We start from the raw sequence: 12,652 nt of genomic DNA, 5'->3' as shown, positions 1-12,652 counted from the left end.
GCACCTCAATTCAGAGTAGCCACATTTTAGGTGCTCCATAGCCATATGTGGTGACTGGCTACCCTAGTGGACCGCGCAGGATTAGAATTTCATGGTGGTGACTATACAGCCCACAACAGAATTAATTTACTCTTGTTTTAGATTAGATCTCTGTCCCCTCTCAAACCTGCCACCTTCAGGGTTGCCCTAGACTCATCAGGCTCAATAAAGCCACAAACAAATGTCTTCCATTTCGTCTTTCCTCCCTCCCCAGCTATACTATACTTAATTCTAATGTGGGTTAAAATTACTTCAAAAACTGATTTCTCATGAAAAGAATTAATAAAACTCTACTTTTTTCATCTTTTATCACATTTGTAAGTTTACATTTCACAGTACTAGCTGAGATTTGTAAGAGTAAGGACAAAGGCCTGATTCTTTCATTTCTTTTAGGTTATCTCAAAATAAAAGTATTAAAATCACATTTATATTAATAAGAGAATCCCTATCTGCCATCTCCTTGGCTCTCCCCTTAAGAGCATTCTAGATTGACAGATAATGGTTGAAGCCGGGTAGTTCCTGAGTATCTTTACTCTGCTTTACTATATGTCTGAAATTTTCCATAATTAAAAAAAAAAAAAAAATGAAGGGAGGAAAGATAAGGAAAAAGTCCAAGGGCACTTGAATAATAATAATAGTTGTTAGTAATAAATGCTGTTATCATTTTTGTTGTTCATACGATGTAGGAAGCAATTTATAAGAATCCTCTGAAGAGATTAAGGGATCAAAAGCTTAAACAAAATCTGATTGTGAGACTTTACTTCTACAGAACTACATATTTCCCTTTATACAGAGTCTGATTACTTTCTGAAATGTGTTTCCTTCCATTACTTTTGCAGAGTTGACACTTCTTAGAAAATTGGCTTCTGCCCTAAATGCTTCTCTTTTATCAGCCACACAATCCCTCTCTACTGGGCAGAAGCAACATAGAGAAACAAGAACATGTTGCTTTGTCTCAAAGAAAATTACTGTTACATTTCTCATACCCAAGGAGTAACAGTTTTGGACAGGTTACTAGGTTTGTAAACACAGTTTTAAGCCCCTTTATGTTTAAAATAACAACCCAAATCCTGGTAAAAGCTTGCTTGTACATTCTGAATCCAGAACAAATGCACCATTTTAGGCCATTCCAAAAGATAACCCTTATGCTTTAAAAGTTGAGCCAACACTAATTAAATCTTCTTGAGGGTGTGTTTCACCATATTACCTCAGAGTGGTTTAATTAAACTGAAATTAGGCGTCACTTCTAAAATCTACCTCCAAATCTGAACCAGAGTCTCCAGTGGTTTCAGCTGCTTCAACCACATTGTGGTATGGATTTAACATTCCAAGGCATTCCCAAATATTGCAAACCACACTGAGCATATGGGCTACAACAGGAAACAGATGTGGGTTAACCAGAACATTATCTTCACGGAGAGGAGGTAATGGCAAACCTTCTGCAGACATCACATCCGGTTTTTCTGAGCAGTTTCATCAGGCCATTAAATGTCAAGACAGGATTACCCATGAAATCCTGGAATGCAGCCAGTCTACTACCAAAGTTGCTGCTATGCAAATTCACTTGACTGGACATGTTCAAGAGATAGATGACAACAGGACAACCAGGCACCCACCATAAAATGAACGGGGAATGCTATCAAGTTCCAAGAAAGACATGCAAAAGAACCATTCCTCTTATACTGTTCCAGCCAATATCCAAAACAAGTAGTAAATCAGAAGTTTATATATATATATATGAGAGACAAATAGGTATCGTTGGGGGCTGATTCATATACTTCATAGGTTATAAAGTATAATTTCATAGAAATGGCATTTTTGAAAACTATATCGATGGAAATAACATTTCAGTCATGCAGAATCTCACTGGGGTGAGAAGGAAAGAGAAATGTTTTGCACCCAGTAGGGGAAGCAAAGGGATGCCATGCACCTGTTTAAGAGAGCAGTAAGGGCAAATTCGGTGCTGCATTTAAAGCCTTTTAACCTACTTCAAGACATATTATGTCTGAGTAAATACAAGTGATTTTTAATATGGAAAGAAAAAGTATCAAATTTGCACTAGGTAGTTTCATAATATTTTTTCAAGGAGTCGTGCTTAGAATATTAAACATTTGCAGTTACTATGCTCTTTTACAGATAGAGCTACGAATTGCTATTGTGACCAAAGCATTCTAAAACATGAATTACTCAGGAAAACTATAAAATTGAGAACAGATTTTCAGCTGAAGGTATCACTATGATGAAAACCAACACCACCTTAGTCAATACTCAAATGCTTCATGAGACACTTGTGAGAACCCCACTGTCCTGGAGCCTTTAATAAACCCTAAGGGAAACACATTAGCATATTAACAAGGGGAAAATGCTCCCTTTCCTCTCATTCTTTTCAAGCACAACTAACATATATTTGGAGTCTTAGTAGGAAAAAAAAAAAATCAACTCTAACATCTTAGTATTAAGACAAATTACTCAAGTACCAATGAGCATGCCTTATGCCCAGATATTGGTTTTTAAATACTATTCTTCATTAAAAAGAACCATGGCTCCTTGGCATGGGAAATAAGAGAAAGCTGGAATATGCTGTTGTTCCAAAAAGTGTTTTAAAAATGATGGGGGCTCCTTACAAAATTAAAATTAAATTACCATATGATTCAGCAATCCTACTTCTGGTACATATCCAAAAGAATTGAAAACAGGATCCCAAAGAGATATCTGCACACTCATGTTCACTGCAGCAGTATTCACAATGGCCAAGAGGTAGAACCAACTTAAATGTCCATCAACAGATGAATGGATAGAGAAAATATGGTATGTATATACAATGGAATATTATTCAGCCTTAAAAAAGACGGGAATCCTGTCACAGACCACAACATGGATGAACCCTGAGGACATATGCTAAATGAAATAAAGCCAGTCACAAAAAGATACTACTGCATGATTCCACTTATATGAGGTATCTAAAGTAATCAAACTCTTAGAAACAGAAAGTAAAATGGCAGTTGCCAGGGGCTGGTGGGGAAGCAGTTGTTCAATAGGAATGGAGATTCAATTTTGCAAGATGAAAAAGTTCTACAGATCTTGCAGAACAATGTGCATATAATTAGCACCACTGTACACTTAAAAATGGTTAAGATGGTAGGTTTTATGTTACGTGTTTTTCACCACAATTAAAAAAAAAAAAAGATGGAGGCACGTCAAAAGGACACAGAATCACCTTGAAGGTGCTCCTAATGCCAATTCTGGAACAATTTTTGCAACGATATAATGATGATAATGAAATATAGCCTGTAGAATAAACTGAACATCCATGGGCTCATATATATACATATATATGTGCATACATATATATATGAATAATTGAATAAATAGGAGAGGGGACACCTCTTCCTTACGGGAGAATTCCAATTAATATAAAAGGAATAATGGAAATGGTATCAGTGTTAGTTTCCTGGTGTTGATCACTATTCTATGAGTACGTAAAATGAACCTGGGTGAAAGTTTTATTACTGTTGCAAATTTTTTGTTGAAGTCTGAAATTATTTCAAAATGAACAGTCTAAAAAAGAGGCAGCAGAACTCAACACAAAAAGTACTGAATTAGGAATCAGGAAACTTGAATTCCATTGTTTTCTTCATAAATAGCAAGTTCTATGACCTTTGACAAATAAAAGAAGCTAACTAACCAAAAAGCAAAAAACACTGCTGAATTCTGGGAAGAGAAACCTGGGATAGAAAGAACAAATGTTTGTGTAAGTATATGACACTATTTAGAAACCATCTGATAATGTCTAAACCATCTGAACATGGCTTTTTTCCCAAAGACAACAACACTTTGAAAACCCATGAAACTCTGTTTGCTTGCTATCTGTAGACTAATGAAATCTATTGCAGCAGAGAAGGGTTTGGGATTTTTTTTCCATATTTTAAGAATAACACTGTAACTAAAACACAATAGTAGTGCTATAAATCTCAACCAGACATAAAGACCAAGTCATAAATCAATCTAAAATTGAAAATAAATGAACATTTAACTTTTTAAATGTCTAAAGCTAAGTGAAAGAAGCCATACTTATAAGGCAACATACTGTATGATTCCATTTATGCAAAACTAGGTGCAGAGGTGGCCTGAGAGTGGCCGTGGCGAGTTGAAAATAAAGGGGCAGCACAAGGCAGTTTTTGTGATTGATGGAAATGTTCTGTATCTTAATTGTGGTGGTGGTTACATGACTCTATGCACTTATTAAAACTTATAGAACTGTAAAAAAATCAATCAACAACAAAAATAAAAAACTGAACAGGGGCTATATTAATAGCATAAAGCCTCTAATTTTCAGTCCTACTTACAAGCTCTACAAGCCTGGCAGATCTCAGAAGCTCAAAATTATAAATGAAATAACAAAATACTAATCTATTTAAAATCTCAGCACTATAAAAGGAATTCTAACTCTTTCCCTCAGATTATTATTTCAGATCAAATCTACCAAAAAAACAAATCATAGTACAATGAATGAAGAGTTTAGGAAATCTATTAAGAGTTCAACAAAAAAAGTACAGGGCCTGCATTATAACATTCTCAACATTTTAAAATTGTAAGCTACACTTAAACTGGGAAAAAAATTGAAGGAGAATCCTTTGCTCGTTATGGATAACTTCAGCAATGACTATTATACAGAATCCTTAAATAGCTGGTGATAAATTAAGTTGAAACAAGAAGTTAAAATACTTGTTATTGTTAACACTGCTCTATGTTTTGCAAATTCCCTCCCAAGAAGCCCCAAAACTGTGGTCCTTGCCATTATATTACTTTTTACCCTTTCCAAACCTTCTAAAAACAGTAAAAATAAAATCTCTATGACCCCTTTAAAAGTATAATAGTTTCCCAGTTACAGGGAAATAACCTCCTGAAAAATAATGTTTTACATGTACTCCATTAACATTTACATGTTTGGCAAGCTTCAAACAACAGCTTTAAACATTTATTTAAACCCTCCATGCATGTTAATAATGGAGTAGCCTGCATACAGGTCAACGCAAAATCTAAATGAATAGCTTACCAGAAGTCGCTATCAGTAAAACTGAGTTACTAAAGATATTGAACCCCCAACAGGCAAGTTTTCTTTAGGTGATAGGAATTAAAGGCACAGTAAATAAGGAAAAATTTAAAGAAAAAAAGAAAACAGTCATGTCATCTTCAATATAGATTCCCTTTTAGCAACTCTCCCAAGCAAAGTGTTTTATTTGTTCTTAACCTATGACATGCAGTTAATATAAAAAAATCAGAAAATGTTATAACTGGAAGGAACCTAAAGATCACCTGGTTCAAATGACCTCATTGGCCAAAATACAAAGACCAGAGATTATGTGAATTATCTAAAGTCACCGAGTTAAACGGCAAAATCAAACAAGAACTAGGTCAGGGTCCAATATTATAAAATGTTTCAATAAAACATCTAGAGATTACCTCGATAAAAACTAAACACTGTTATAAACTGTAAAGAGGATGACCTCTCTTCTCAAGAAAGCAGGACACTGAAATCAGCACTCTTACTTCAGGGGTACAAAAACCAAAGGAATAAAAAAGGTACTTCTAAAATAATCAGACTAACTAAAAACAGCTCCCCACATATTAAATGGTTTTATACTAAAACATGAGGCGAAAAAGTATAATAGCAGAACATTTAAAAAATAATCCAGGTGCAAGTTCAAACTTGGTCACTAAAATGCTTTCTAAGTACCAAATGAACAGATTATCCTAATTTACATAGATAAAATTATACTAACTCCAAAGTGAGGCAACTGCATCTTGTTTGGTGAGGCTCCAGGGTTTGTTGTGCCAGTTCAGGAAAATATGATTACACCTATCATCAAGCAAGTTTCTCTCATTATAAATATGTGCAATAATTTTTTTAGAGCCAGACAAAGTAGAGTAGATAATGAGATGACAGAGCATACAACTGGACGATGTACTACTCTGGCTGCTAGAGATGATAACAAGTTAAATAATGTTGTTAGAATTGTACATCAACAGGTAACCTTCAAATAGGAGTTCAAAGATAGATATAATCATAAGATACACCCCAATCAGAAATAAGATGATATAATAGGATAGCCCATGTTTACAACTCAGTGAATACAGGCCCCAAATCCAGGTATTCTGTTGAGCTGAGGAATCTAATAATGGAATTTATCAAAATCATTCTTCCGTTATTATATGTCAAGAAGATGTGGGGAAAAATATATATTCATATATACATACATATAGTGTGGTAAAGTAGTAGGAATGGGCAAAGATTCAGGTATTAAGTTCATTATCTTGAACATTTCTCTAAAACTAAAAGTAAAACCAATTTTAAGGAACACTGTTATAAACTGGCAAAGATTCAAAAGGAAGAACTTGTTGGTACTTGTCATACATTCAGGAGAGCTTTATCTCAACAACAGATGATTATATTATTATAATTTCTTAAGGAGGAATTAATCTTAGGAAAAACAATAAGAAAAACCATCATAAATGGGTCCTTGTGTGTTTTAACAGACTTTCACAATACACAGGCTAAAGATGCCAGACAAAGAAATTACTTTAAAAAAAAATCTGAATAATAGGGAAATAAATTTCTTTTTAAGAGTACTGATTAAACTGAGGAAGTTGTCATGAGAGGAAAATACAGCCCTGCAGTTTCAGGCTTAGAATATGAAATAGAACATTCACCAAATGCGAAGTTTTCAGCACACATCCTACACAATAATACAGTCATTATTCAAAAATGTCTTGGTACTCAAGGTTCTAATAACCTCTGTTTCCGTTTCCCAACAAAATTGTGCCAGGTATAATTACATTTGGACAAAACTACCTATGGACACTGTTCTCTAAAACAGGGAAATTTACAATAAAAGAGATGTGAAATAATTCTACATGTCCTTGAAGTAAACAAGAAAAATCTCTCTCTTTACCTACAACCACTAGGTGTTGCTGCATCTGTCAGCATAAGCTCAGAAATGAAAAGGGGAAAAAAATGAATAAAAAGTATATAATGAGAAAATAAACTGTGAGAAAATTTCAGCTATGACAATATTATTATTTTCAATAAAACCAGTGACTGAAAACGCATTAACTGAAAATGTTTTAAACTTATAAATTATCTATGATATGTCTTCACTATTGGTAAGCAGTACTGCAGGCCCTTAGTACAACAAATGTTTCTGGCAGTTAAAATGGACCAAGAAAAATGAGAATAGTGTTAAGACACAATGTGCTTCTGCCTACTGCAGGGTCTTATAAAGTTGAAATAAAGGCTTGTTTGATGTTCCCCAACCAGAAAAAAGAAAATGATCCTTTCTGCTAATGCTTTAGTATTTATTATCAGGAAGCCCCAGAACACTATAGTAACACTTGGGTGGGGAGTAGAGGGGACCCCAGTGCAGACAAGTAAACTAGAAGCTTGTATGTAAAAGGTGATGAAATGATTTCAGCATAATGAAGAAATGTAAACAAGTACCAGGAAGTACCTTTTAAATAACACCTACAGTTAAGTGGTCACTATCAGTTGAAAAGTAGGGAAATCAGACATATCCTCACAAACACATTCTTATATTGAAGCACCAGCCCATACGATGACTGTCTTTTTTTTTTTAAATGTGACATCATTAGCAATTCCCTATGTACCATCCCTCTCTGCGGAATTGGTTATAAACCTCAGGTAAACCTATTTATTCTTTCTTGCAACTCTGTACAACAGAAGTCGAGTCTGAAACCCAGAGCTCCCCATTAATTTTCTCTGGTTTCCCCAATCCTCAGACCCAGCTCCCCAATACCCAGCATCTGGTTACATCACCACTTACCAAAAAATGTGAGTGAGAACCTGATCTAAGGAATCTCCACTGAGGGAGCAGAGAGCATAAGCAAATGAACATTTTAAGCTCTTCCCATAAGATCCACTCAAAACACAAGAGTTTACTATGCCTTACACTGCTACATAATTTATCAAATACCTATCTTTTCTTCCCAAATGTACTGGAAACATATATCCCAAGTAAACTCTAAGTCTTCCAGAAGAGAATAAGGCCACTACAACCATAATTTAATATTTTCTTATAGTCCCAGGAAAAAGTACCTTTCATTCTTGGGCCTGACAGAAACGGGGAAGCTTTCTTAAGAGAAGGGGAGTAGCAAGGAGCATGTGACCTAGACTAGGGTCAGATCAGCACCGAGGATCAGCTGATACATAACAAGAGGCTAGCAAGTAATCCTAGAAAAAGAAGCATTTTTAAAATTATGTGTCTTCCCAAAAGTTTTAGTCGACCTACTACTGAGTAAAGCAAAATGAAAAAGCTGGTGGTTACAGTTGCTCCTATAATCACTACTAGTCTCAGAGAGGGAAACTAACAGTTTTTCTCCCTCAGTTATGCCATATGAAGAGCTGTGCTCTTTCCTTAGCTTGTCATATACCAGCAATTTTACATATCATCGTAAATTTGAGGGTAACAGATAACAATATCTGCTCTCTTTATTTCCCAGATGTGTCTGTAAAAAGAATTTTTTTTTACACTGTAATTGTAATTAAAATTACAAAAGCATTGAATGTTCAATTAGGGAAACTTCATCAGAATCTCAGGGGAAAGAATGAGGGGAGGTCTTTGTGTGTATAATTTGGTGGAAGTAGATATATCACTAACCTCAAATAATCTGTCAAAAGGGGGACAAAGAACAAATAGCAGCTGTGTTCCAGTAAACCTGGAAGAAGAGAAATAGATCTGAAAGGTAAGTTTAAGGATGCTGGTACAAGTCAAGGAGGAAGGAAATAAGGAAGTGAGAAAGCAAATGACACCACTTATATACATATACACAGCTCAAAAGGCCAGAACTAATACTAATTTTAAGACCTACTGCACTTCCTGCAAACTAAGAAAATAAATCCTGTAAAATGAATATTATATGTTGTTATATAATGTGTATTCATTTTTATTCTTAAACACTGTCATTCAGAACCTCCATAAATTCCCATTTCTCTACCTGAATCCCTCCTGAACTATTTGTGATTTTGAATGAATTTCTATATCTGAAGTTCTAAAAGTGACCTGCAGTAGGGAAAATAAGACTTGAAAAATTCCTAGAAAGAAACAAATGTTTTATTTACAATCTAATCAGTCAGTCATAGTAAGCTAAGAAAGATAAGATCAAATACAGAATTTTTTAAATCCCTATAAAATAATAAATCACGTGTTCTTCTGTGATGTAAATTATGTGCTCTTTCCTTATGTGCAGACATTCCTCTGGGACACATGGACTTAAACTATTTTTCTAAGAGTAGTATACCTATATACTCATGTATAGTCCACAGCTGATCAACAATTCACATTTGTGAACTGGATGGGAATGTTGTGAGATTTGTACTCAAGCCTACCCAAGTGAAGCCAATAGCCTGTCTGAAAAGTGAACTCATAACCTTTGTCTCATTAGCACTGCACTCCAGCTGCTAGATTCAAACCTAACTTGGATTTAAAGGGGGTGGGGGCAGTGAAACACTAACAGCAGGGAGAAAATTTATATAGTCAAGTCTATGCATAATTTTCCATTAATGGAAACCAGCTGCAAGAGTTGAAGATGGTTTTCAGTATTTAAGCCTGGTGGAATACTAATGGGTTTTTTCTATTCCAAGATTCCATTCTTAAAGGAAGGCCCTTTAACTCATTATTCCCTCAGAGTCCCTGACATTCCTAAGAATCACCTTTCTAAAGTAACTGCTCTAGAGCCCAAATTATCTATCTATTGCGAGATGTGTGCTGTGCCTTTGAAGAGCCATTCAAAGCTATTCCTTATATGAGAAGTCATGTGTTTTCCAAAGAAATATTGGGATCAAAACTCCGTTTTAAGTATGTGATTCACAAGACCTCTAGCAATTCAAAGTTGTAAAGTTAGACTTCACAATCAATTATCAAGGATATGTGCTCTTCACAAAACAATGTGATAAAATAGTCACATATTCACATACGGTGGTTGTTTCCACCGTAATTCTATTCTGATTGCCCTTAGTTCTATCATTTGGAAAATATTTCCCCCAAGTTTTGGCTAATTAATTTTTCTCCCACACAGCTCATAAATCAATTTTAAAACCGTTTGCATGTAACCATCTTATTAATAGTTAATATATGCCACCACCTGCCCCAACACCATCACCAACAGAAAGTATATATGTATGGGCTTTGTTTTCCTGACAACGACTATCAGCTCTTTCAGTCTAGAGCTTATATAATATTTGGTTTGTGCAAACTGCCCCTAGGAAATTCAGGCAGTGGTTTTACCCATAATGAGAAAAATCATTCACATAAGCTTTTAAGACTAGAAATACATGAATACCCATTTCTCATTCCAGTGTAACTCAGAAATTTTATGGTTGGATGGAAGAAAATACGCAATCCCTAGAATCCTAAAGGTTGAATAAAATTTCTATGCAAGATACCTCCGGCACCCCAGTGAAGATGCAAGAATATCTGCATCAAATTACCATTAATTCAAAAACCATTATAAAACTGGTTTTAAAATGAAAAAGCAAGAAACAAACCTCAATTTTGTCTGTTTTGGCATCTCCCCAGTATATTTTGCCTTCATCATAATCCAAGGCTAAACCATTTGGCCAACCAAGAGAAGTGTTAACCAACACTACTCGATCAGAACCATCCAGAGCTGCTCGCTCAATTTTCGGGATTTCTCCCCAGTCAGTCCAATACATGTACCTATAGAAGTACACAGAATATGAGCTAAAAACAGATAATAAACTGTAACTTTCAGATATCCTAAAGGTGAGATCCACCCCTCTTTTACACTGATTATCCATTAACACCACAGAAGAAAAAAAAACATAAGACAAACATACGAAGAGTATGTTTAAGACATTTATAACTGCAGTGTGTAAGCTTGTAGAAAATTTTCAGATGAAACAGTGTTTTCTAGAACTGATAATGCCTCCCAATAATGATATTCTATTTTCAGTTGTTTTTTTTTCCAAAATATTTTGTGCTCCTTCCCAGGAATAGCCCTCTCTTTCTTGCTGGCTTGTCATCTCTGACACAAAAAGGTTAAACCAGTAGTAATATCCAGATGGCAAACTGATTTCCCCAAATAACTAACTCTTCCTGTAGCACTAAGTGATTCTTGAGGCTCCTGAGAATTTAAGGGGCTTGAAGGCATTGGTATGCACTGAGGTGTAATAATTTGTCATTATGTTCACCCTCAGGATGAATCTCATAGTAACAAACAACACTGGTGAGTATGTAGAAAGCTGTGTTTCCCTGGACCATGGTCAGGGTGTTACAGCCAAAAAAAAAAAAAAAAAAAAAAGACTAGGCATAAAGCTACATGGCTTGACAAAGTTTTGGAAATCAAATCATTTATATGTTTGGGGACATACAAAAAGTAAGATATATTCTTTACCAAGTCATTCTGGAAGTACTGAAAATGAGATTAAATTAAATTTTCTAGGGGGAAGAGAAAGAGCTCTGAAAACAACTTCTTTCCACACTTTTCATGGTCATGATGCAACCTCGGCAAAATCTGCAGCCAACACCCAAAGTCAGCAAGCATGGACTTAATTTAGAAAGAAAAAGTATTCAAAACATTCAAGGAAAAAAAACTAGCAATTCTTTAACTTGAGATTTTATTCCAATCACTATATTCTAAAAATGGACAGTCGTTAAAGAGCTATTTATTGGAAACCAACATATACTTCACATTGTTTTTCTCAATGTTTCTAGGAACCTGTAAAAAACAGAAACACCTGGCAAAATTTTCTATCAGCAGAGCCTCTTACCCAACCATGGGATCTAACACAATAGCCCGGGGTTCCTCTAAGTCCTCTGAAATCAAGATCTTCCTCATGGTCCCGTTGAGCCTTGTCACTTCTATCCGATCAGTGCCAGTGTCTGTCCAATAAAGATTTCGGGCAACCCAATCAACAGCAATACCATCAGGATGGGCGATTTGAGCAGTGACCACAAACTGACTGCCAGATCCATCTATGAATGAGCGGCGTATGGCCCTCACTTCATCATCAGTCCAGTAGATATAGCCTTCCACAGGATCATAATCTATGGCAATGGCATGACGGATGTCTTCCAACTGTAGAACAATGTCTGTGAAATCTGGTGTATCCAAAGAAATTCGTCTCAAATCTGTCCTTCGGGCTAAAAGCAGTAATTCAGTGGCACCTAGAACAACAAAGTGAAAAAAATGAAGAAAAAATTGAAACCCACAGGCAAAATTTAGGTACTCTAAATAGAGAATGCAGAACTTCTTCAGGAATTGAAAAGTAATGAGTATAAAAGGATACTAGGGTCTATTTAGGGTGGAAATGGAAAGTAATGCAGTAAAACAGGAGTAGCTTGACTATGAGTTCAAGCTCTATAATGGCTGAATTCTCCAAATCAAGTTTTGATTCTCTCTCTGGCTTCATTCATTATATAGTCCCTGGAATTAATAACATTTATTTAAAGGTATAATGAATAGCAACTAAGTAATGACTTAAGAAGCTAAGTAGTTGAATATTAGAGGAAGTATAGGATATAGGTCCTTTGTTCAAGAAGGATGTTTAAAAAGGTAAAGGAATCTAGGACAAGGA

At 35.3% G+C, this 12,652-nt stretch overlaps 1 protein-coding gene across 1 annotated transcript in view; it reads right to left on the bottom strand.

The window, feature by feature from the left end:
• The window catches only part of LRP6 (LDL receptor related protein 6), a 184,908-nt gene that overhangs the window by 54,052 nt on the left and 118,204 nt on the right, over window positions 1-12,652 (bottom strand). Inside the window, exons 6-7 of the mRNA XM_061205368.1 lie at window positions 11,846-12,242; window positions 10,601-10,772 (exon numbers count right to left, since the gene is read on the bottom strand). Of these exons, the coding sequence (XP_061061351.1) occupies window positions 10,601-10,772; window positions 11,846-12,242 (569 nt within the window). The remainder of the gene's footprint in view (window positions 1-10,600; window positions 10,773-11,845; window positions 12,243-12,652) is intronic.

This window comes from Eubalaena glacialis, chromosome 11, assembly GCF_028564815.1.
Source record: "Eubalaena glacialis isolate mEubGla1 chromosome 11, mEubGla1.1.hap2.+ XY, whole genome shotgun sequence".
NCBI classification, from domain to species: domain Eukaryota; kingdom Metazoa; phylum Chordata; class Mammalia; order Artiodactyla; family Balaenidae; genus Eubalaena; species Eubalaena glacialis.
The sequence above is the reverse complement of the archived record's forward strand: the minus strand, read 5'-3'. Positions and strand labels throughout refer to the sequence as shown.